General features: G+C 39.4%; 1 protein-coding gene and 1 pseudogene across 4 annotated transcripts in view; one reads left to right on the plus strand and one right to left on the minus strand.

Annotated features, from left to right (window-relative positions):
- INPP5F (inositol polyphosphate-5-phosphatase F) overlaps positions 1-24,646 on the plus strand; it is an 88,397-nt gene that overhangs the window by 62,435 nt on the left and 1,316 nt on the right. Inside the window, exons 10-20 of one of the 4 annotated variants that reach the window (XR_002124031.1) lie at positions 249-373; positions 1,181-1,258; positions 2,179-2,299; positions 3,548-3,676; positions 6,674-6,791; positions 8,770-8,968; positions 18,147-18,218; positions 19,084-19,157; positions 19,602-19,730; positions 20,334-20,421; positions 22,040-23,905. Coding sequence is in view for 3 of the 4 variants with exons in the window: in XM_019642940.1 (XP_019498485.1) it covers positions 249-373; positions 1,181-1,258; positions 2,179-2,299; positions 3,548-3,676; positions 6,674-6,791; positions 8,770-8,968; positions 18,147-18,218; positions 19,084-19,157; positions 19,602-19,730; positions 20,334-20,421; positions 22,040-23,186 (2,280 nt within the window). In the remaining variant the exon portion in view is untranslated. Of the gene's footprint in view, positions 1-248; positions 374-1,180; positions 1,259-2,178; positions 2,300-3,547; positions 3,677-6,673; positions 6,792-8,769; positions 8,969-15,877; positions 16,708-18,146; positions 18,219-19,083; positions 19,158-19,601; positions 19,731-20,333; positions 20,422-22,039; positions 24,585-24,646 lie in introns of those variants that run through there. The other 3 variants (XM_019642940.1, XM_019642942.1, XM_019642943.1) reach the window with 3 other exon arrangements.
- LOC109383000 (phosphatase and actin regulator 2 pseudogene) lies at positions 9,920-13,062 on the minus strand (annotated as a pseudogene).

Here is a 24,646-nt window from a genome sequence, read left to right on the forward strand (position 1 = left end):
TTATTTATTCTAGTTGGTCATTGTAAATGTATAATGTATTAAAAAGCTATTAATGTCATTGATGTAAGCAATTCTCATAAACCTAAATGTAAGAAGTGGAAATTTAATTTTATAGGAAAAAAAATTGATGCTTGAGTGGATTAATTTCTAAGCATGGCTATAAAATACTTCTCAAACATAATTTCAAATAAATCACATTATGATTCTAACATCGAATTAAGCTGAATTTCTCTTCTTTACTCTCATAGGTTATTATTAACTTGGTAGACCAGGCAGGAAGAGAGAAAATTATTGGCGACGCTTACCTGAAGCAGGTGTTGCTCTTTAACAACTCACACCTCACTTACGTTTCATTTGACTTCCATGAGCATTGGTAAGATGGCTTTCTGAGATGAGTTTTGATCAGTTCCAATGTCTGTGGTGGATGCTGCCACAGGCACGTGAGTTTCTCGTGTCTTCCTTGGGAAGAAAATTTTCTTCTCATTGTTAGAAAGGAAAGGAGTATCATTTGTTTACTTCATTTTAATTTTCTTATGTGTTTTATTTTAGCCAAAAATTTAAATTAATTGTTCCTAAAATATTTACAGTTTCTCTGTTCCAAAACGACTTGGAGACTTAGACGTCCATTTTTCCTTTTATTATTCAGTTGAAAAATTTCTGGAGCTTTTCCTTTCTGCTTGAGTCTAAGCCTGGCAGAAACAATAGAGTTCCTTTCCTTAAAAATCATCCTGCGGGCTCGTTTTCATACTCTTTTAGTAATACTTCTTTCCCTCTGGATAAACTTCAGTAGAATTTGCTCTAGAAAAACAATAATCGGTGAATCATTTTAATGGTAACTTAACTTCTGTGTATTCTAAAAGCAAGGTTCTCTCATCACAACCCTGGTGGCTCTAACGTGGGTTCATTTATCTAGGTATTGAAACTTTGGTGGAGAGAGAAGCTTTTGAGACCTTTGATATGTTTTAGTATATTCTTAAGTATATTTTCTTCCACAATGCAGATTAACTATAAACATTTATACAACTGCCTGTATAATTTATAGTAGTGTTAACCTCATGTACTTATAGTAATAATTTTCTTTAACTTTTAGAAGCTACCTTAAATAGCATATCTTAAGTTTTAAAAGAGAACTGTTATTAAAGTTTGTCTTTTTTTTGTTTTTTGTTTGCATATATTTTAGCCGAGGAATGAAGTTTGAGAATGTTCAAACACTAACAGATGCTATTTATGACATTATTCTTGACATGAAGTGGTGTTGGTAGGTATTTCTTATTTCATAAGAAGTCAGTTTGACAAACTTGTTCTGTGAAATCATGTGTATTTGTTTACAACCACTAAGCGTTAAAATAATAGCAGCAGGCCGAGAAAGCATTTTTGTTTTTCTTATTTTGCTTCCCAGTTCTTATTCTGTGTTTCAAGAGAATGTTAGTCATTAGGCAGTGTTAGCTTTGAACAGGGAAAAAGGTGTCAGACGGTCAGGTAAAGTGGGGAGAAATGCTGTATGACTGACTATTCTTGAATTCCTTCTAATGCTTCATGGTCTCATTGTCCCCAACACGGGAAGGAAGGCTTAGAGTACTTGGTCTCAGTTTCCAGGCCTTTCAAAATTATCAGAGAAGGACAATGATTCTCAGACTGCAGGAAGGAGGTGTAGGAAAAAGAAATTGGCTTGAAGGACAGGAGAGGACTTTTGATGAGACTTCAAGGCCCTGAGTAGCCAGAGAAATTCGACGAGCAAGGCACGTTGCAGACTCCTCCCTGGGTGTTAAAGCAAACTGGTCTTTCCAGGCTGCTTTAGATGCCTTTCTCCTTGGCGTCAAAAAGGAGGGATAGGATGGTTTCTTAAAGTGCCTTCTGGTTTTAAATGTGTAGAAAAGCATGACTTGGGGTTGTGTCAGGTCTGCCTAGTAGTTATGTGACTTGGCTTAAGTCACTCTTTTTGCACCTCAGGTTTTTTTTCTTTTCAAAATAGGGATAATAATATTTTCCTTGTTGAGTTATGTGTAAATTAACAACAGTGTCTACAAAGGACTCGGTAATATCTGCCATATAATGATTTTCCAAGCAAGCTGATAACTAATGCGGTGTTCTTATTGTTATCCTGTAAAGAATTATGATTTTTGAAAATGTATTAAAGTATTTCATATTGTAAAATAATCCCATACTGTTTTTGACAAGGGTTGACCAAGCTGGGGTAATATGTAAGCAAGAAGGGATTTTTCGAGTTAATTGCATGGACTGCTTGGATCGCACCAACGTGGTCCAAGCTGCCATCGCACGAGTGGTCATGGAACAGCAGGTAATTTGGAATCCATCGGATTGTAAATATTCATTTTTAACTGTTTTTCTTGTGTAAAGAAATAACTAAAATCTTTGTTCTGTAGAACTTTTATAGCATACAAACATCCTTGTTGCATTAAAACCTGGAAAGCACAACCTCCAAAAGAAATAAGTTGAATCAAGTGGCATTTTCTTAAGCACTCATCTCAAAAATGTGAGGCTCAACATTTTAACATTTATTGGGTGGCACCGTATGGTCATTTACTTTTTTTCTCTCATCTCTAAAATCCTCCCTTTTGTATGTGGAACTGGGAGCCTGTACATTGTTATATTGCTGCTCGGCCAGCTGACTCCACGTCAGACTCTGCCAATAGCGGGCACTAAAGGAAGATCAGGAGGCTTAAGGATGAAAAAGGGGCAAGCTTCTTTACCTGTGCTATATGGCTGTCGTCAGCGCCACCTCTGGAGCTGTTGGCACCAAGAACCAGCCTCTTGCCTTTATGCCCCCGTTTGGTGACAACTGCTTCCTGCAGCCATTACGTCTGTTACTCAGTGTCGGCTTTTAGATCTTTCAGCCCTCCAACATCTAACAAATTCCCAAGGTGGAAATTCCTAGGGTGGTTTCTAGGTTATTTTCACAGAACCTGTGACTGTCCTTTGAGGATGTGAGTCTCTTCCTTCTAAGGTTGCAGTGAAACAGCCAGGCTTTTGAGTCCAAGCCCTGGCTCTACCACGTACTAAGGGTTGACCCCATGAAAGAATGAAACCTCCCCCAAACTTCTATCTCCTTATCTTTATTTTAAAATGGAGGTAATAAGAGTATTGATTGAATAGGGTTATTATGAGCGGTAAATGAGATAATTATTTAAAAAAGCTCTTAGAACCCTAGCCCTAGCACAGATTTAATATTTTTTGGGCAATTATTGCTCTGTTACTATTAATGTTATTGTTTTTTCAATGTGTGTTTTTGATAGTTCATGGGAAATTTAAAACAAAGACAAAATATAAGAACATGAGCCTACACATTCTACACATTAAAAGTTACACCAAAACAGCGTAAATATTTTCATTTGATTCTGTCTCCTCTAGCAATTCATAAAATATCCCTCAAGTGGTGCTTTATTTTGAAAAAGTCTGAAAACACCATTTCTTTTATTTAAGCGTCCTAAATTGTATATGAACACAATTCCTTTTTCTGCATAGTATGTATTTTATGCTCTGGTTTCCTGATGTGTATGTAGTTAATCCACCAATGTGTTAATTTTAGTTGAAAAAATTAGGTGTGATGCCCCCGGAGCAGCCACTCCCAGTGAAATGCAATCGGATCTATCAGATAATGTGGGCCAACAACGGTGACTCCATTAGCAGGCAGTACGCTGGGACAGCTGCTCTGAAGGTAAGTACCTGCAGCATTTGTGGATCATTCTGTGGGACACAGAATGGTTTAAAACCATCTTTGTTTTTGCGAGAAAGGCATGTGGGCTGCAGGCGGTAGGTCCATGTAGTTGACTGCTTTTTGGAATGTCTGGCTAAGGCAGGGGTCACACATTCCTATTCCTCTGGGGCCAGGTAATGTGACTCAAGCAGGTGACCCATTAGGTTAAAGGGAGAGATGGGGCTGTGTGGACCTAAGGAAGAGCTTATGTTGTCTCAGAAGCGTTCTGTTGTTATGCTGCTTCCATACGGGGATGGAGGCCCCGTGTTGCTAGATCTTCCCGTTTGGAAATCTGGAATTTTATGTAAGATAGTTGATTTTTGAAACTTTATATAGACAAAATAAAACATGTCTGCTGATGGGATTTGGTCCCTAGTGTGATAATTTGCCTCCTCTAAGTTTGAATCCCAACCCTGCCTCTTACTAGCTCTGTGACCTAAGGCAAGTCAGTTAACCTCTCTCTCAACAACAGAAAAATACACATTCTTCAGAAGTGCACCCAGAACGCTCTCCAGTATAGATCGTATGTTAGGCCATAAAACAAGTCTCAGCAAGTGCAAGAAGATAGAAATTATATCAGGTATCTTTTTTTGACCACAGTGATATGAAAGTAGAAATCAGTCACAGGAGGAAAATTGGAAAATTCACAAATATATGGAAATTAAACAACTCCTGGACTATCAAAGGGTCAAAGAAGAAATCAAGCGGGAAATAAAAAATATCTTGAAACAAATGAAAGTGGAAACATACCAAAATTTATGGAATGAAGCAAAAGCAGTCCTAAGAGGAAAGTTTATTGCTAAAAATACCTATATTAAGAAAAAATGAACTCAATCAACCTAACATTACACCTCAAAGAACCAGACAAAGAGGAAGAGACTAAGGCCAAAGTTAGCAGAAGGAAGGAAATAATAAAGATTGGAGCAGAAATATATGAAATAGGGAATAGGAAAACCAAGGAAAGATCAGCAAAACTAAGAGTTGATGTTTTTGAAGTAATAAACAAAATTGACAAATATTAAACTAGACTAACCAAGACATGAAAAGAGGACTCAAAATTATAAACGAAAGAGACATTATAGCTGATACCACAGAAATGCCTAGGATCATAAGAGACTACTCTGAACAATTACATGCCAACAAATTGGACATTTAGAAGAAGAGGATAAATTTCTAGAAACATACAACCTACTAAGACTGAGTCATGAAGAAATAGAAAGTCAGCAGACCAGTGAGTAAGGAGATTGACTCAGTAAGTAAAAACCTCCCAATAAAGAAAAGCCCAGGACCAGATGGTTTCACTAGTAAATTCAGCCAGACATTTAAAGAAGAATTAATGACAGTCCTTCTCAAATTCATCCAAAAAATAGAAGAGGAGAGCACACTCCCAGACTCATTTTTTGAGGCCCTGATACCAAAGCCAGATAAAGACACTGTAAAGAAAGAAAACTATAGGCCAATATCCCTGATGAATATGGATGCAAAAATTCTCAACAAAATACTAACCAAATTTAACAGGATCACACCATGATCAAGTGAGATTTATCTCTGGGATACAATAATATTTCAACATATGCAAATCAATAAATGTGACATACTGTATTATTAGAATGAAAGATAAAAATCATATGATTGTCTTTTGGCTCTCTGAGCAGCACCATGGCGGTTGGCAAGAACAAGCGCCTTATGACAGGCGGCCAAGAAGAAAGTGGCTGACCTGTTTTCTAAAAAAGATTTGTATGATGTGAAAGCACCAGCTATGTTCAATATAAGAATCTGGGAAACCACTAGTCACAAGAACTCAAGAAACCAAAATCTCTTCTGATGGTTTCAAGGGTCGTGTTTTTGAAGTGAGCCTAGCTAATCTGCAGAACGATGGAGTTGCATTTAGAAAATTCAAGCTAATTGCTGAGGATGTTCAGGGCAAAAACTACCTGATGAATTTCCATGGCATGGATCTCACCCATGACAAAATGTGCCCCATGGTCAAAAAATGGCAGACCGTGATCGAAGCTCATGTGGATGTCAAGACTACCGATGGGTATTTGCTTCATCTAATCTGTGTTGGTTTTACTGAAAAACACAGAATAATCAGATTTGGAAGAGCTCTTATGCTCAGCATCAACAGGCCCACCAAATCCGAAAGGGTGTAGAAGGAATGTACCTCAGCTCAATAAAGGCCATATATGACCAGCCCACAGCTCACATAGCCAATGGTAAAGGCTGAAAGCTTTTCCTCTAAGATCAGGAACAAGGTCAGGATGCCCACCCTCACCACTCCTATTTGTCATAGTACTAGAAGTTCTAGCCAGAGCAATCGGGAAAGAAAAAGAAAGAAAAAGCATCCCACTTGGAAAGGAAGAAGTAAAATTGTCTGTTTGCAGATGACATGATCTTATATGTAGAAAATCCTAAAAAAAAAAAAAAAAGTCCGCCAGAAAACTGTGAGAACTAATAAATGAGTTCAGTAAAGTTGCAGGATACACAATCAACATACAAAAATCTTCACTGGCTCATTCTACAGGGGCTGTAATGTGCCACGAGGTACGGCAACCTTTACTCTATATCCACATGCAAAGGTCAAATCCCATTGTAATAAACTCTAGGGAGCTCCCCACATTTTCCCGCATCAGAAATTTGTGGGTTTTGACTATCATAACAGTTTAAGGCTTGAAAATCTTTTTTTTGTTTTGTTTATTATGTAATAAGTTTGAACCTGTAAATTCTAGAAATTTTATAGATTGCCACATACATGTTTACCATGTAACTGTGGAGACTTGTTGCTACAAGTAGCACATTTAATTGTTTGACATGCTTGGGTCAGAGTCAAATACTAGTAGATATGTTAATTTACATTATTTGGAAGTTATAAAAGCCTAAAGAATTCCAGTCTTGAATTGAAAGCCCACATCGACCTTGTGTTTGAATAAATTGTCAAAATGATTTTTTCCTTGACAGGGTGACTTTACAAGGACAGGAGAAAGGAAGTTAGCAGGAGTTATGAAAGATGGTGTTAACTCGGCAAATAGGTATTACCTGAATCGATTTAAGGATGCTTATAGGCAAGCTGTTATAGGTAAGAACATAAATGCCTTTTTTGTTTAAAATTTGTTATTCCTTCTGTGACTAATGTTTTATAGAAACAACTTTATTGACATAGTTATACTTCTATTTTAAGCATCTTATCCAATAAATCAAATTCAGATTTTTAGAACTGGACAATTTTTTTAGGCTGGAGCAACAAAAGAAACCACTCATTTTCATACATATTTGTCAGTTTGCTGCTCATATAACAGAAAGAGCTGAGGCTCCTGCAGTATGGAATAAGGAACTCTAAATCCTCATCAACTGAATATTCTATTTGATTTTTCCATTACTCAAGGCTGAGAGGTATAATGAGATGATTTTCTTTCTCTTCAGGACATTTATCATGTGTTCTTGCTGTGGACAAATACGCTATCCTTTCCATAAGCATGATTTAACAGGATATTAGGGTATCAGATTTAGAGATTATCCTAACCAATTCTTAATCATTTTTTAGAAGAGGAGATGGAGGGTAGATTACCCTGGAATTCATGGCTTGGCATGTTTTAAATTTAATTTTCATTAAAATATTACCTTATGGGATTAAAACAAATGTAGAATGTCTGGATTAGAACCAAATGTAACAGCTCGTCTTATGGTCTCTGAGAATATTTTTAACATCCTATTTTTTAACCTGATTATTTATCATACATGAAATAGTAGGGCCTAGACACAGACCATTGAGGATTTTGAGAAGTTTGGTGTAAAGAAGTTTGGTTCATTTGCCATAGATAGGGTGTGTGCTGACTGAAAAGATGGATTTTAGCAATTTATTCAAGAAAAAATAAGATACCTTCCTTCTGTTGGTTGATCTAGTGAGTCAGTTATGTCCTTGAGGACTCAGGTTCTGTCCCTCTTGCAATTCAACCATCTACAGCATCAGCTTCATCCTAATTCTCAAGCTGGATCTCTTCAAGGTTGAGAGAGAGAGGCCAGTAGCAGCCTGGGTTATTGCTTGCCCTGTAGGGCCAGTGGTGGCAGTTCTCGCTCAGAAGCCTTGTCTGTCTCATCGTCCCAAACAACTGTAGGGAATGGGGTTATAATGATTTGTTTAAGCTTGAGCCACATGCCACACTAGGAAAACGTTAGCTTGTCTATTCACATCCTTGGCCCATTTTAAAATGGGCTTGTCTTTTTATTGAGTTGCAGGAATTCTTTATATATTCTGGATACAAGTCCCTTATCAGATAGGTGATTTGTAAATATTCTCTTCCATTCTTTGAATTGTCTTTTCAATTTCAGGATATTGCCCTTTGAAACATAAGAGTTTTTAATTTTAATGATGTCTGGTTTGTCTTTCTTTTGTTACTTGTGATTTTAGTGTCCTATCTTAAAAAAACAAAACAAAACAAAATTGGTCTAATCCAAGGTCTCAAAGACTTAACGCTTATATTTTCTTATAAATTTTACGGGGTTTGTTTTGTTTTGTTTTTTTTTAAGATTTTTATTTTTTTTATTGGGGAATTTGGGGATAGGAACAGAGCTGGGGAGTTGGGGGAAGGGGAACAGACAAGTTGCTGTCCTTTTGTTCTTCAGTCTAGTTGTGGAGGATGTTGCTTCACTGGCCCAAGTTGGCACCATCATTGCGCTCTTCCCGGGCGAGGCAGATCAGTCGCTGGCTTCTGGACGACCGCTCACGCTGGCTGCTGGCCGCTCACGCTGGCTGCTGGCTACACAATAGCCCATGGCAACCCACTGCAGCAGGGGCTGCAGCCTACGCTGTCGCCGGCGACTCACGGCAGCCCAGCTCCAGGTTGAGCTGTTGTTCAGCATCTTAGCTGTAGAGGGCAGTGTCACTGGCCCTCATATGTGGGATCTGAACCGGGGCCCTCTGGCGTCCCAAGCCAGCTCTTAACCAACGCGCCACTCGGCCGGCCCAGTTTTACGATTTTAGGTCTTACATTCTCTTTTGGATTCTAAAAGTATATTAGTAAACTAAGGATGACAGATGTTAACATTTTCTACTCTAGATTTGATGCAAGGCATTCCAGTGACAGAAGACCTTTATTCCATATTTAACAAGGAGAAAGAGCATGAAGCTTTGCATAAGGAAAATCAGAGGAGCCACCAGGAGCTAATTAGCCAGCTCTTACAGAGTTACATGAAGCTACTACTGCCTGATGAGGAGAAGTTCCACGGCGGCTGGGCCCTCATTGACTGTGACCCCAGGTGAGTTGGAGTGGTGTCTGGTAACTAACATGCTTAAATTTCTGATGTTAAGTTTTTCTAATTGATGCTAGCAATTGTCCATAAAGCTGTGGGAATGGCTGCATGGTGCGTGGCAGTTTTCAAATGCATGGCTGGTACCAAGGCAAGCTGAATGAGGCAGTTGGGTGCATAATTAAGGGGGCACTGAAAAACTCAGTAACGAAGAGAAATATTTTAATGCAGTGTTTGATATAAAAAACAAATTGTAAAACTATGGTTCGCAACTGGCAGCGTGGATTTTTCCTACTCAGAATCCAGGTTTATTGTGTTAATGCCCATAACTGAGTGTAGCAAGAGGTGCAGCAATGCTACTTACTTTGACTGGTCCTGGCCTTTCATAAAGTAAATAGGCCAACTAATGCTTAACATTTTTTAACAAAACCATCCAATTATGATTTTCAATATTATGAATTAGAAATATTTCAGAAAGTTCTAGACCAAGCTCTGAGACTAAAAGGCTGTATTTAGATTTTGTCTTGTTTTATGTTTCATGTATTTTTAATAAAAGGGGCATAAAACAAGCTTGAAAGAACAACTGAACATGAAATATTATTTACATATGTTAAAATTAATTTAAAAATATTGACTGTAGGTTCATAGGGAAACCTTCCATGATTTTAATTAATTTCATGGATTATTTCACTCCGGTAATTAATACTGTATGTATGAAAAAAAAATACTATATGTATGGATACAATTTGCAGACTCTTTTATTTTTTATTTTTTATTATTAGTTTCAGGTGTACAAAACAAGACAATAGTTATCCTTTTCACCCCTCACAAAATGACAACCTCCCTCCCCCCATCCACTGCCCTCCCACCCCTGATATCATACTTATCTATTACAATTCTGTTGACTCCATTCCCACACTATACTCTACATCCCGTGACTATATGTAAAATTATAGTTCACATACAATATTATTCAACATCAGCTTCAGATAATTTGCAGACTCTTAAAATATGAGACGAGGTTCTTCTTACACACAACTTAGCAGAAAATTTCTGTGCTCTTATAATCCACTTGGTAAAAAGTTTTTGATTCATTTACCTTAGTTTTTTTTTTCTTAATAGCAGTCCAATTTAATCCAGCACCAAAAAAAAAAAAAAGTAGTACTTTTAATTCCCATTCAGAAATAATTGCAGCTATCATGGCTGCATTTTGCTTGCGCTTTAACTTTGCACTTTATTTTTGTAAAGGTGCCTTGATTGTCAATATCATCTTCCTTAGATCAAGTATTTTTATTTCTACTTTGGAGATAATTGAAATAGGAAAAGACCAAAAAGGGTTGTTTCTAAAGCTGACTACCATTTTGTAAGGTTACATTACATCTGATTTGTATTATTATTACATTACATCCGATCTGTCCTGTTATTCTTATGTAAAATTGGTAACCTGGGTTAGGGGATTAAAAAAATGTACAGTGTATTTAGCTATGTTATTTAAAGTTTGCAACAAAACTTGGGTACCCTTGCTTATTAAGAGTCAGTAGAAGTGTCTTGCACTTAAGAAAAAGATGATTAAAAACTCTCAGACTTCTCCCTGGCAACCATGCTCACTGGCAGACCGTAAATTAAGGGTACTGTATTGTACCAAAATAATGCTGAAACAGCCAATCTAGGACCAGGTCTTTAAGAAATCCTTGTTGGGTGGTTAGATTCTCAAATCTCGTAATAATTCTCAGATACCAAATACTTACCTCAGAAATACAATTGTGCTTCAGTTTTTTCTTGGTTAACATGATGAAATACTTCTCTCTCTCTTTTTTTTTTCGGCTCCCACCCCTTTCTAGTGCCCACCAATTGCCTTCCTCTATTTTCTTTAATCCTGCATTTTTAGATAACAGGGAGCCAGTGATTGCCTCCTGCTCATCTTCTTTGGTTAAAGTTCCTGATCAAGAATAACTTAGGCAATAACACACGGTAGACAGCCATTGTCACTGCATCTTTCCTTTTACTCATGAGCCCCATTGGGGCTGTACAACTGAGGAGCACTTTACAAAAAAGCAGAGCCCACCCTTCCTTCACCGCAAATTAAGCTTTCAAATTCCAGACCATTGTCAGGTCTTTAGTAAGTGGTGCTGCCCCCAAAGATGATGAATATCTGTTTCCAAATAGCCTCACATTTCATGATGGAAGATGGAACCATTGCATGCTTCCGTTTCTGTGCTTCTGAGTTCATTTAGTTCTATATTTGTTACTGCCTTGTCTGTAGATCTTAACCTGGCCCAGAGCTTTGTGTACCTGGTGGTCACACTCGAATTAGTGAGCTTGACACCCTCATTAAGCGCCAAGATCCTTCATGCTTGTAGCTCTGCCAGTGTGGGTCTCAGCCCAAGCTTTCTGCTGAGTTTGCCTTTTTGTTCCATTTTTTCTTCTTGTTCTATTTCTTCATTCTTTTGTTTTAGGACATTTCCTTGCTCTAGCTCTTCAGTTGTGGGCCTCAGCTAAGTCTCCTAATTTCCAATTTGTTCTTGAATTCCCTGTCTCTCGTCTTCAGATGCCACTGCAAGATGTTTTTGTCTTCTAATTCTTTCTCAGATGGTATCGTGCTAAGTTTGATTGTGAAAGTATCCCATTGCCTATTTGACTTACCAAAGCACATTCAGCCCTGCCATTCTCATCCTCATCTCCTTCCTTGTTGTCATTGGTGGACAAAATAGGCCCATCAGTGTCAGAGTCATTGGTCCAGTGATACCCCTTGACCTTCATCCTACAGGACACTGAAAAGTTCTGAAGATTGTCCCATCAGCCCAGATCTCACTGGCTGAGGTGCTGCCTTCCCTGTCTTGTTTGTGCTGACATGTAAGCCAGTGCCTGGTGGAGAATGGTTCTGTGTGTTAGGTCTTCAGTACAGACACTGGCTTGGGTCTAAGGAGAGATGGATGGGCAGGGAGCCCCATTGCTCACCAGGACAACAGGAGTGGCTGAGGGAATGATGTATTGTTTTCTCAAGATGGGAAAGCTGGCCAGGGGAGCCCAGACTTGTGGAATTTCTCTGTGGTCTGCTCCTCAATGACAGGGAGAAACTGCCCGGGTTTGAGACTCTCCCTTGTCCTCAGAGGATCTCCTCTAAGACTGATCACACCAGAAGCAGTTGTGTCTGACAGTGATTGAGGCATTGGCGGCGTGCTAGCTTTTTTCCTGCCCTTGTTAGTTCCGACTATTGCTGTTTTACTAGAAACTGCCTCCTTTGAAGCTTTGGGACAGATGGACATGGATGGAGTCGACAGTGAAGCTGCCTCTTTGGAACCAGTGACTTCTCAGGTCAGGGCCCGCCTACCCAGAGTCCTGGTATCTTTACTTTAATGGGAGGCACCTCACCACCCTGTGGCTGGCCCCAGCGTAGGCCCCTTTAGGAGGCATAGGTGGCTGGGGGGTTTAGGCTGGGCTTTGGAGGAACTGGACCAGGAGCTACCAGTGTTTCAGAGTGGTCTTGTCTTCTCACCTGCCTTTTCTTCCATAGGCAGTGCTTTTTCATATTCAGAATTGTTACCATCTTCAGATTTCACTTCACTTCCTCTGAGGTGGATTATTCACTGGTGGATACCATGTGCCCATTTGAATTTCCAAAGTTACCTGTGTATCTCCATCTGGAGTGGACAGTTCTTTAGGACTCTCCTCATCAGCCCCTCTCTACTTTCTTTGCCTTGTGGTTATTATCCTTTCAAATACTGCTAAGATTTCTTTCAATTTGCCACTGGTGTTTTCTTTATATGCAAGGCTTAAAGATTTTCTAGATGGTGGATAGTTTCTTTTCTTTCTCTTGAAGGGAGATGTTTGGAAACCTGCTCATAGGGTATCTGAGTTTGCTCTAGAACCTTTGTACAGTATATTAACTGAGCCGGAGCTGTGGACCCAGAGCAGGTGGCCCCTGATGGAGGCCATCAAGAGGAAGCTGTGGGAATGGCTGCAGGGGCTCAGGCCCCAGACAGCCAGCCATGGATGGGCACAGCCCCTCAGGCCGGGGGCTTCAGCAGTTGGCACTGGCCTGCCTCAGCCATCTCCTCCTGGGCTGTCCGTATAGTTTTTTTTTTTTAATATTTTATTGGGGAATTGGGGGAGGGGAACAGTGTTGGGGAATCGGGGAAGCGGAACAGACAAGTTGTTGTCCTTTTGTTCTTCAGTCTAGTTGTGGAGGATGTCGCTTCACTGGCCCATGTTGGTATTATCATTGCACTCTTCCCGGGAGAGGCAGTTGGAACCTCTTTGCCATTGGATGGCTGCTCACAGCGGCTCTCGAAAAGTTCAGGCCCGCTGCCGGCCAGCCCCACTGCAGCGTATACCGTCGCCAGCGACTCATGGGCAGCCAGCTCCAGATCAAGCTGTTGTTCACCATCTTAGCTGTAGAGGGCACAGTGTCACTGGCCCTCATGTGGGATCCGAACCAGGGCCCTGCTGCTCAGAGCTGGCATCCCAAGCCAACTCCTAATCAACTCGGCCAGCCCCGTATAGTTTTTGAAAACACCTTTATTGAAATGTAATTAATATACCATACAATTCACCCATTTAAAGTGTAAAATTCAATAGTTTTTAGAATAATCACAGAGTTGTGCAGCCATCACCATGGTCAATTTTCAAACATTTTCATCAGCACAAAGAGAAGCCTCATACTCTTTATCACTCCCCTATTCCCCCACACCTCCACTCCTAAGCAACCACACTAATCTACTTCGGTCTCTCTGGATTTGCCTCTTCTGGACAGTTCATTTAAATGGTATTGTATAATATGTGGCCTTTTGTGACTGGTTTCATTCACTTAGCTTTTTTTTTCATGGTTCGTGCATGTTGTGGCATATTTAAGAACCTCATTCCTTTGTATAGCGGACTAGTATTCCATTGAATGGAAATGGCACATTTTGTGTTTATCTATTATCCTGTTGATGGGCATTTAGGTTTCTACCTTCTGGCTATTATAATTAGTGATGCTGTGAACACTCGTGTACAAGTTTTTATTTGAACGCCTGCCTTTCTTTTGGGTATAGAACTAGGAGTGGAAATCGCCAAGCCATCGTAATTCTATGTTTATCTTTTGAGAAACCACCAAACTATTTTGCACAGTGGCTGCACCATTTTACATTCCCAGTAGCAATGTGTGGGGTTTTCAATTTTTCCACATCCTCACCAACACTTGTTATTTTCCATTTTATAATTGTAGTCATGCTAGCGGGTGTGCAGTGGTATCTCGTGATTTTTTGTGGTTTTTTTTGTCTTAAAGATTTTATTGGGGAATTGGGAAAGGAGAACAGTGTTGGAAATTGGGGAAGGGGAAAAGCCAAGTTGTTGTCCTTCAATCTTAGTTGTGGAGGGTGCAGCTAGCTCAGCTCCAAGTCCAGTTGCCATTGGCTGCCCAATGGAAGCTCGCGGCCCCTCAGCTCAAGGTGCCGTGTTCAATCTTAGTTGTGGGTGGGCATAGCCCACCATCCCATGCAGGAGTTGAACTGTAAACCTTGTTGTTAGTAGTATGTGGTCTCACCAGCTGAGCCATCCTGCCACCTGTTGGCAGCTCAGCAGCAGCTAAGCTCAGGCGCAGCATCACTGGCCCATGTGGGAATTGAACCGGCGACCATGTTGCTCAGAGCTCGCACTCTTAACCAGCTGAGCCACTCGGCCAACCTGACGGTGGTTTTGATTTATCTTTTCCTAGTGACAGATGATGAGGAGCATTTTGTCTTGTGCTTTGTTGGCCATTTGTAAATCTTCCTTAGAAAAATGTTTAAATCTTTTGCCCATTTAAAAAATGGGGTTGTGTGTCTTTTTGTTGTTGCATTAGGCCATGTGTTTTCTGTAAATAAAGTTTTATAGGGACCAGGGCTGGGATGAGGGTGAAGCAAGTGAGACAGGGTTGAATGAGTGCAGGGTCAGACCCTGTCTTTATTTAAAATGTTGATGTTTTGTTCATCATGATATTTTTGCATGAATTTTGATTTTTGAAAATATTGCACTAAAAATTGATGGCTAAGTTTTTTTTGTACCCCTTTAAACATTGCGCCAGAAACCAGTGCCTCACTTGCCTCACAGCAGTCCCAACCCTGTTTAAATATCTGGTAGAAAAAGTTATGGCAAGCAGTTTACAAATAGTCTTACTCGGGGCAGCAGGGATGGCTGCTGGTCCCTTTTTCTTAACCTCCCAGCACTGCAGCCGGAGCTGTCCAGCACAGCTCAGCACTGGTTGCTTGATTTCTGCCTTCCTTCCAGGATCTCCTTGGCGCATACCCAGTGCCCACCCCCGGCCCCGGACCTCTTTCTGTGCAACAGGGAGCACATTTTCCCCTAGACAGCCTCTGGCGCGTACAAATTAAACCTCTCCAGCTTCTCTGTGTCCTTTCCCTTCGACTCCCTTGCGCCCCCGGTTGCTACAGGAAAAACTCTGACTTGAATGACACCCGATTAGCTCCTGGTGGTACGCCGCGGGGTCGGAGGAAGAATCTTAAATGTGAAAGGAGATCGCATAGTGTCCAAGTGCCCTTCAGCATCTCCATAATGCTCACTCTTTATTTTGTCCAACGCTATTTAACCCGCTTCTGCTATACCGAGAGTTGATTACCGCTTCTCCTCTACCGGTTTTAGTGGAGTAGCGACGCAGCCACGTTCTTATTTAGGCATGTGACAGTGCAGGGCACAGATCATGGTGCTGCAGCCCGCCCGCCAGGGTCCTCTCTAGCAGTGGGGTCAGTCCTTCACTAAGACGCCTATCAACTCTCACAGTATCGGAGGGGTCGCCAGGGCTTGCGGCCACATCGGAGCTCCTCCCCTGCAGGGCTGGGGTCTGTCGTCTTCTTGAGAACGCCTGCTGCGCATGCGCGCTGGGCGCCTGCCGCGGCGGAAGTGGGCGGTCGGAAAGCGAGACGCGTTCGTGGGCGTGACTTGGCGCGGCCACTCTGCAGTTGCCGCGGACGCCGCAGTCAGTGCAGGCGTGGGGTCGGGCGCAGGTGTATCTGATGGAGCTTTGACTCGTCCAGGGACTGACGGACGGACGGACTGACGGGATGCCGCGCTCCCACAGGGCCGCTCAGCGGGCGGCCAACGCCGTGGGCAACGCCGCGGAACCCAAGCCCGAAGGAAGCAGCCTGGCGACGCCTTTCAAGATTTTTCTCCTTTTTGCAGGACTCCTGGTTAAAGTTCCTGTGGGGTTATATTTTTCTTGTAAATTACTCCTTTTCCAAAGTCTCCTGTTAATGTCCCCTGACGACAGTGGCTTTTACGCCACCATTGTTGCCGTGGTTGGGCTGCATGTGGTACTGTCGGTTTTTGTCTTCATTGTGTGGAAGGAAGGCTTGCCCGAATGGCGGGAAAACAAAAACGACTAGAGCAACTTTTCCTTTAGAGCTGCAAACGCAGCGGGTGGGAAAGTACCTGAAGGGGCGTCCTTTCTTGTATGTGGTTAAAAAAAAAAAAAGTGCCCTTTTCTGTTTATTATGGGGGAGGGAAATTAAATATTTACTGCAGCCAAAACTTAAGTAAAAATGAGAACAGGGTCCGGGAGGGCTGACATTTTTCTGGACTGCCTCTTGTGTGCCAAGTGCTTTTTTAAAGGACAAAATGTTTTTGACTGAGGATCATATCTGACTGATGTAAATATTAATGCCAAAATAGGAACCTAGGATTAAGTAATACTAATAGTACGGTATTTTTCAAATGAAAGTGTGTCGCGATGTAATTTTTATGGCTTGGCTCAAGCAACAATTTTCAGAGTGCACGTAAGTATCAGTACTCAAAACTAAATTACATTCTACAAGTGCCATTCTATTGTCGGTGAGGCTGCCAGGATAATTGAATTTATGGTGGTGTTTCTCCCATTGATTGGTTAGTGCTCATCTTTTGGATCAGTAGGTGTGTTATTATCAGGTCCTGGCATCTTATCTCATTCTTTGTATTTTGGGATATATTGTTTTAGGTGAAAATTGAGAATTTGTTATTTTAGATGAAGATTATTGTTAGGGTTATGCTGCAACAAGGTGCTGCTGATGTAAAATACTGCAGTTTAATATTTTGGTAAATTTTTCTCTACAGTACCGGTTAAACAATCACCTCATTCTTACACAGATTAAATACATGACTTAAATTCCATCTCCCAAATGATTTTTCCCCACTTTTTGTTTGTTTTCAGTCGCCTTTTGATTAAGTCTTGACTAATCGGTATGAAATTCTAAGGCAGAATTATCCACTCTTATAATGGAATCTTGAGACCAATATAAGAATGCAGATTAGTTTCTACCTTTTGTTTTAGCATTGGAATATTAAATTACAGTTTTATTTGAATTCAGATTCTGTCATCTATTGATTATTTGTATATTTTATACGTTGTGCAGTTTCTTGTATTCTTACAAAGATGTACATTTTACTGTGGTTTTTGGTTTAGTGGCTCAACACATCTAGTTTCTAACCTTTATTTTGATAGAGTGGAGGTAAAATATGGCAAAACGGACTTAAAATAAGGAAATGTTTATTTGTGCCTTAAAAACTAAGTAAATTAATCTATAGTAAGAAAAATGCAAAGTAGTTTGGGCTTGGTTCCATTTTTGCACATAAATGTTATATTTATATAAAATTCCTTCAAAGGATGCATTCTACATGAGTAAAAAAATACCCTAAGTATGCAGTGTCATTTCAAAGGTATGTCATGTGAGATAATCTAAACATTTTCTCCCTTCTTCACGTTTTCTCTTTTCTCCCCAATCCCCCTGAGTTTCTACTATATTTCCTCCCTCTTGACTACTTCCCTGAGAAGGGACTGCTCTTCAGCTCCAGTCCTTCCCTCCACCTGCACCCCCTTCCCAAACTGGATCCCGTTTTACTTTTAAATTTCCAAATGGATAGATTGTATACATTTAACTTCAGAAGTAGGACTTGTTGATTTCTCTTCCCCGCTCGCCCATCTTTTATCATAACTGGCTGTCCTGTAAAAATAAGCTTGGCAAAAATATAGATGAAAGGCCGGCCGAGTGGCTCAGTTGGTTAAGAGCTTGCTCAAGAGTTTGAGCTCTGAGCAACAGCGGTTCGAGGCCAGCCCGAGCTGAGCAGCCAATAGGTAGCAGGATGGCTCAGCTAAAAAAAAAATATATATATATATATATATATATATATATATAGATGAAAGTAAAAACGTTTAATTGCCTGTGTCATGTTTGTTTATTAGCCTCATTGATGCTACTCACAGAGATGTGGATGTGCTGTTACTGCTTTCTAATTCTGCCTACTACGTGGCCTAGTAAGTTGCTTATTGATTTAAAGCTTAAAATTTGTTTTTAAATCTGAGTAAATTTCTTTTAGAATTCATAACAAAAAATTGTAAGAATCTGGTTTTTGTTACGTATTTTAATAAATGTCATTGAACCCCTTTACCTTACATAACTGTTACATCACTCAGACTTCCTTTTATCAATTTGAAAATGTGATTTTTAGAGTTATAATCAGTGTTTGTATCTGTTTAGTATTTAGTGTTTCCTGTATATCTCCCAAGTTCTGATGTACTCCACATTTTTATTAATGACCATGTATCATTTTTTATCAGTATGCCATAGTTAAATGTTTCCCCATTGTTATGCATGGAAACAATTTTTTTTTTGCTATTATGAATGATACAACTATCTGCAGGTAATTTCGTGTATGCACACATGCACTTCTCCTTGGTTACAAGGTTATTTTGGTTACATCATTTGGTTATGATGATGTATTATATGACTTGTGGTTTATTGCCAGATTATCTCTAGAAAGACTACTAATTAAAAATGCCACCAGCAAAAATATAAGTACTTTTTCATAGCCTTGCCAGAATTGAGTTTTCTTTTTCTAATATTTACTTTTTTTGTATTTTGGCCTTGTGTGAACTATCATTTTTTAGTCATGGGCCCAGGTGCCTGTTGGCATTGATCACATGGATTTTTCCTTCGTGATTTGGTTATCAGATTCATCTGTTCTGTTATTCACAAATACGTAACTTCAGTATATGTGTCTCATGTGTTTTTTGCCTTTTGATTTTAACTGCATAGTAGTTGCTACTATTATACCTCAGCTGACAAACCAAATATGCTTTTGATTTTCATCCTATTTTTACTCCCTTTCCCTGTATCTAGTTATGATGATGAAGTTGATAAAGTAAGCCAGTATCAACGACTAAGTCTAGAAGACCTGGAAAAAATAGAAATAGGTAAGTTTTAATATACTAACAAAGTCATATAAATCAAACACTGTTTCTTTCAAGTGTGAGTCAAGTTATTTATGCAACTGATACAAATCTTATTAGAACCAGAAAGGGATATTCCAAGTAGTCTGTTTCTTAGAACTCCCTTCTATTCTTTATATATTCATGATGGATATGGTCTAATAATAACTGTATTTCTTTTATTACTTGCCTTGTGAAGACTAACCCAAGGATCAAGAAAGCTTAAATATTTGAGACTGACAAAAGAGTTTTTATTTAGCCTCACAAATTGAACCAAATTGTCACAATAAGCTTGTATTTTGTATGCTTGTTTAGATTACGACGAAAAATGTGCGAAATACCTAATTGATGAATGTGTTGGTCTTTTGATGATACAGAAGAAAGTAAATGTTATGTGAAAGATTTACGCATTCTCATTTGGATCTTTAGGTCCTGAACCCACTCTTTTTGGTAAGCCAAAGTTCTCCTGCATGCGATTGCACTACAGATATAAAGAAGCAAGTGGTTATTTCCACACACTGAGAGCTGTAATGCGCAATCCAGAAGAGGATGGAAAAGGTAATGAAGAGATGAAATTACTGAGTGATAACTTTTTATCTGCTTTTACAAGCCCAAATGGAATTGGGGGCAGTACATACCATTACCAACTGAATGATGCAGATAAATAACTTTGTTATTTGAGACCTTGAAATAGCATCTTTGTTCCCAGCAATGCTGGGAGATTATTTGAACCTCCCTGGTGTAGTTTGGGGCAAAGGAATCTGTAATGGGAATTCTCATGTGTGTGGCCATATGGATGCCAGGGCTTTTCTTGCCACATCCGCCTTTTGTGGGTAGTAGTCAGGGACCATGCCTATCTAGTTCATGGCTATTGCTTTGGCATCTACCATTTGGACAAACAAGAGTTAGAATAAACTTTTAATTCCACTTGATGTGGTTCTTTTGCTGTTTGTTATAAACTCCGGTTAAAATTGGTTTTAGAACACTCTGAATTAGTGTGTGGGGGGGGAATAAAGAATAAGTAGCAGTTTTCTGTAAATTGTAGCAAATAAAAATTGTATTTAAGACCACAAATTTTATTTAGGGTTCTGAGTTAAAACTGCTGTTTTTTTTTAATATCTTTTTTGGAGAAACTGGCAAGTGGTTCTGTTTGGGTTTCAGATACCCTGCAGTGCATTGCAGAGATGCTGCAAATCACCAAGCAGGCTATGGGATTAGATGTGCCTATAATCGAGAAAAAACTGGAGAGGTAAGTATATTGCTTTGATTTTCTCTCAAGAATAAAGATATTATCCAAAGTCTTACTTGTTTAAAAGTATTTGCAAGAGGTTGGGGGAGGGGGAAAATCACATTATGGTAATGAGTTGGTGTTTACAGAGGAAGTATCAATTTTCTATGGATGAAAAAAATAAAACTTTTTGTTAAAATTATGGCCACAAGTGATATATTTAAAAACTGTTAAATAAACTGAAGGGAGGGAGCACTCAAATTTAAATAACTAGAAAAAATTGACAGTATGTTTTAAACACTAGGTTTTTGAATTTGGGGGAAGAATGCTTGTAAACATTATTTTACATTTAAATTGGTGGATTTTTCATCTAACAAGGATTCATGGTCCACATTCCACTAGAGAAGAGAGCCATTTGGTCATCTAGTGAAAAATTGTGCAGTCTTTTGTTAGTAGAGAGAACTGTTTCAGTAGGTCTTTAACACTGTAATTTTTATGCATGACCAAGAGTCATACATACCAAGACGTGTGTGGCAAATAGCACGGACTTTTAAAATTTGTAGCTATCCTGAAGAATGCCAAAGGAGAACATACTAAGTTTAGTTATGTTGAATGTCCCAAATCTTTTTAAATTCAGGTAACCCACAGGGAACATAAGGAAACAGCATTCTTCTCTCTTACCTCTACCCGAATTCAGTCCAGTTGCAATGTATGTAGACAGCTTTGCCTGAGGTTTAGATTGTGGATGTGGTAGACCTGTGCTGCCTCTGAGGTAGCCACTCAGTGCGTAAGGATGTGGAGCCTTTGAAATGAGACTAGCCTGAATTTTGGGTGTGAAGTTTTGGATTTTTTGAGGAAGAAATTTATTCTCAGCATACACAAAAACACAAGCGGAAGCTACCCATTGGGAGGCTTCCTCCCTTCCGCCACTGTCTCCTCCTCTCTGAATCGAGAAGACAGTTGAAGGAAATCTGCAATGACATTGACCAACTCTGAAGACAAAAGGTTTGGTCCAAAAGAATTCACCATAATTAATCCAGTTGCTGGGAAGAGCAGTCACTGAGCAGGATTAAGTATTGCAGACAGGGTAGTTTTCACAGGGTGGCTCTCCAGCGCACCTGCTGGCCTCCTTGAGGAGGATGATTACAGAAGACATGTCTGGCCTGCTTGCTGGACTTGGGGTTCAAGTCATGCAGTGCAGTGGGGCCACCCATTCCCACTTAGTGCCTGGGAACAACTCTCAAGTGTTGTTTACAAGGGTTGCTGCTGCCCTCTTGTAAAATACTACGCATTGATTGATTAAAAGATTTAGTACAAAAAATAAGATATATTTCATTATCTTTTAATATTGGTTATATGCTAAAATGACTATTTTGTACATACTGGTTTAAGTAAAATACATTAAAGTTCATTTCATATTTTTAATGTGGTTCCTAGAAAATTTTAAATTACATCTACAGCTCACATATTTTTATTGGACAGTTCTGTTCTAGTGTCAACTCCAAGGGGTTATCAATAAGCAATGCACTGTTTTCAAGAAATTGGGCCAATTTAAATAAGAGTTTTCACTTACTTTAATAATTGGAACTGGTATGTTGAATTCCATGGGGAATTAACTTTTTTCTCTTCTAATTTGTAGGAAGAGCAGTAAACCTCACGAAGACATCATTGGCATCAGGTCTCAAAACCAAGGCTCTCTGGCCCAGGGGAAAAATTTTTTAATGAGCAAATTTTCATCTCTAAATCAAAAAGTGAAACAGACCAAATCCAATGTAAATATTGGCAACCTACGAAAGCTAGGAAACTTTACAAAACCTGAAATGAAAGTTAACTTTCTAAAACCAAACTTAAAAGTAAATCTTTGGAAATCAGATAGTAGTCTTGAAACCATGGAAAACGCAGGTGTGATGGATAATAAAGTCCAGGCAGAGTCTGATGGGGAAATGTCTTCAGATAATGACTCATACCACTCAGATGAATTCCTTACAAATTCCAAGTCTGATGAAGACAGGCAGCTAGCGAATTCTTTGGAGAATGTAGGGCCAATAGACTATGTTCTTCCTAGCTGTGGTATTATTGCTTCAGGCCCCCGACGGGGCAGTCGATCCCAGTCTATTAGCAGCACCGACATTAGCATTCCTGCTCCTTCAGAGATCACTGTTGCTCATGGAAGTGAGTTTGGAAAAGGCTATCAGTCTCCTTTGAAAAAAAGTCCTTCTGCTGACAACATACACAGACTGACGGGCGTTGCCAAGCCCGTGGATATGTACTGCCACAGATTTGTACAAGATGCACAAGGCAAAATGACCCAGCTATCAGAAACCAGATCTGCTTCTCAGCAGGTTAGCGAGGAAGGCAATCAAGTGACCAACCAAGTTTCTAATGAAGAAACCCAATCTGAATCAATGGAACAGATACCTTCTCGACCATCTCAATTAGATGTGTTGTCTTCTACAACAGGCCCACAGTTTTTGTCTGTTGAACCAGTCCTATCTCAAAAGACCCCCGACTCTGGATCCAGCCTGCTTGAACTTGAGACAGGGCTTCATATAACTCCTTCTCCTTCAGAGAGCAGCAGCAGCAGAGCCGTCTCGCCCTTCGCAAAGATTCGGAGTTCCATGGTCCAGGTTGCTACTATTACCCAAGCTGGGTTAACCCACGGGATAAACTTTGCAGTGGCAAAGGTTCAAAAGAGCCCTGCAGAACCTGAAATGGTTAACGAAGTCCAGCAAAATGAATTTAAGAATATGTTTACACAATGCCAGACACGAATAATTCAGATTTAGTTTTTAGCTACAAAGGATCGTTCTGTGGCTTTTATTTAATCAAAAAAAAAATGGTTTCACATATTAGGCTATTTTAACCTGTACTGTCTTTGACTCTAGGGATCACAAATTCTGTTTATTGGAAAAGTTTTAAAATTTAAAAGGAGTGTAAACCTGAGATTTTCCAAATTTGAGAGAACAGAAGTGCATCATCTGAGAATGTGTAGACCTGAGTAGTTTATGCACTACAGAGCGGTTTGTCTCTGAAAGTAATTCTGAAATGAATTACTTAGAGACATAACCTGAACCTTTTTTGGAGTGGGTGGTTGGGTGGGTTGAGTAAAGTACACACATCAAGGATGGTCATGGATACATTTAGAGGGTTAGTATTTTTTATAATTTTTGTCATTTCATTTTTGTGTATTACCTCTACAAGGTAAATACATTTAGTTTTTAGTGACTTTGAAGTATTGCTAGTATGGAGAAGCATTTGAATATAAAAAACGATTGGTTTAGTTTTTATGGCTCAACCGTTCCCTATGAAGAATTGAGGGTTATTGGCAGTCCAGTCAAGAAATGTATCCTCATTGGATCCTAGTTTCCACCCTCTTCTACTTAAACAACTGTAACATTTTCTGCCACCCTGTACACCCTGAAGTCTAGAAGCATTAAGACTTGTCAGTTATAAAACCTGAGACATCAGATGTGAATACCAGCAACCAGTGTCTTGCTGTTTTCAGGTAAGATACATATATTGGATATTGGTAATTCTTGAAAGAAGTCTTCAAGGTTTAATTTTTTTTGTAGGGGGCATTCCTTAACATCTTGTGTAGACTATTACAACTGTTGGAAATAGTCTGAAGCACAGTTGTGTTAAAATCGGTTTTATGACTAACCCTGACCACATGAAACCAGGGCTTCTAGAAGCCCATACATTCAGAAAGTTGTTCTTTATTCCAAACAAGTATTGGATTGGTATCTTTAGAGCCTTACTCTGTTGAAGTGATTCTCAGCTAAACATTACGTCTGTTGTAACTGATAAGTATTTCCACTTTTTTTATTTATTAATGGTATCTTTTTGTGTGTGTGTCTGTGTGTGTGTGTGAAGTGTCAAATCTTGTGACTATTTAAAAATAAAAGACCATTGTAACTTAAAGTGACAATGTATGAGAATTCCTTGAATAACAGCTTAAAAGATAATGGTTTGATTTTTTAATTAAAGAATTCACAAGCAAAGTAAGTTTTCTATAACTGAACACTTGGACCCAGACTTCCAAATACTTGACTCGTTTGAAGTGTTTTCATGACTTTAAAAATAATGAAATGGATCACAGACCATCACATTTTAAAACACAAACACTGAAACAATGTTTTATCCTGCTCTTATCAACTTTTCTTGAAAAATAAATTTTTTTTTAAAGATTTTATTGGGGAATTGGGGGAAGGGGAACAGACAAGTTGCTGTCCTTTTGTTCTTCAGT

Source organism: Hipposideros armiger, unplaced genomic scaffold (assembly GCF_001890085.2).
Source record: "Hipposideros armiger isolate ML-2016 unplaced genomic scaffold, ASM189008v1 scaffold_74, whole genome shotgun sequence".
Lineage (NCBI taxonomy): Eukaryota > Metazoa > Chordata > Mammalia > Chiroptera > Hipposideridae > Hipposideros > Hipposideros armiger.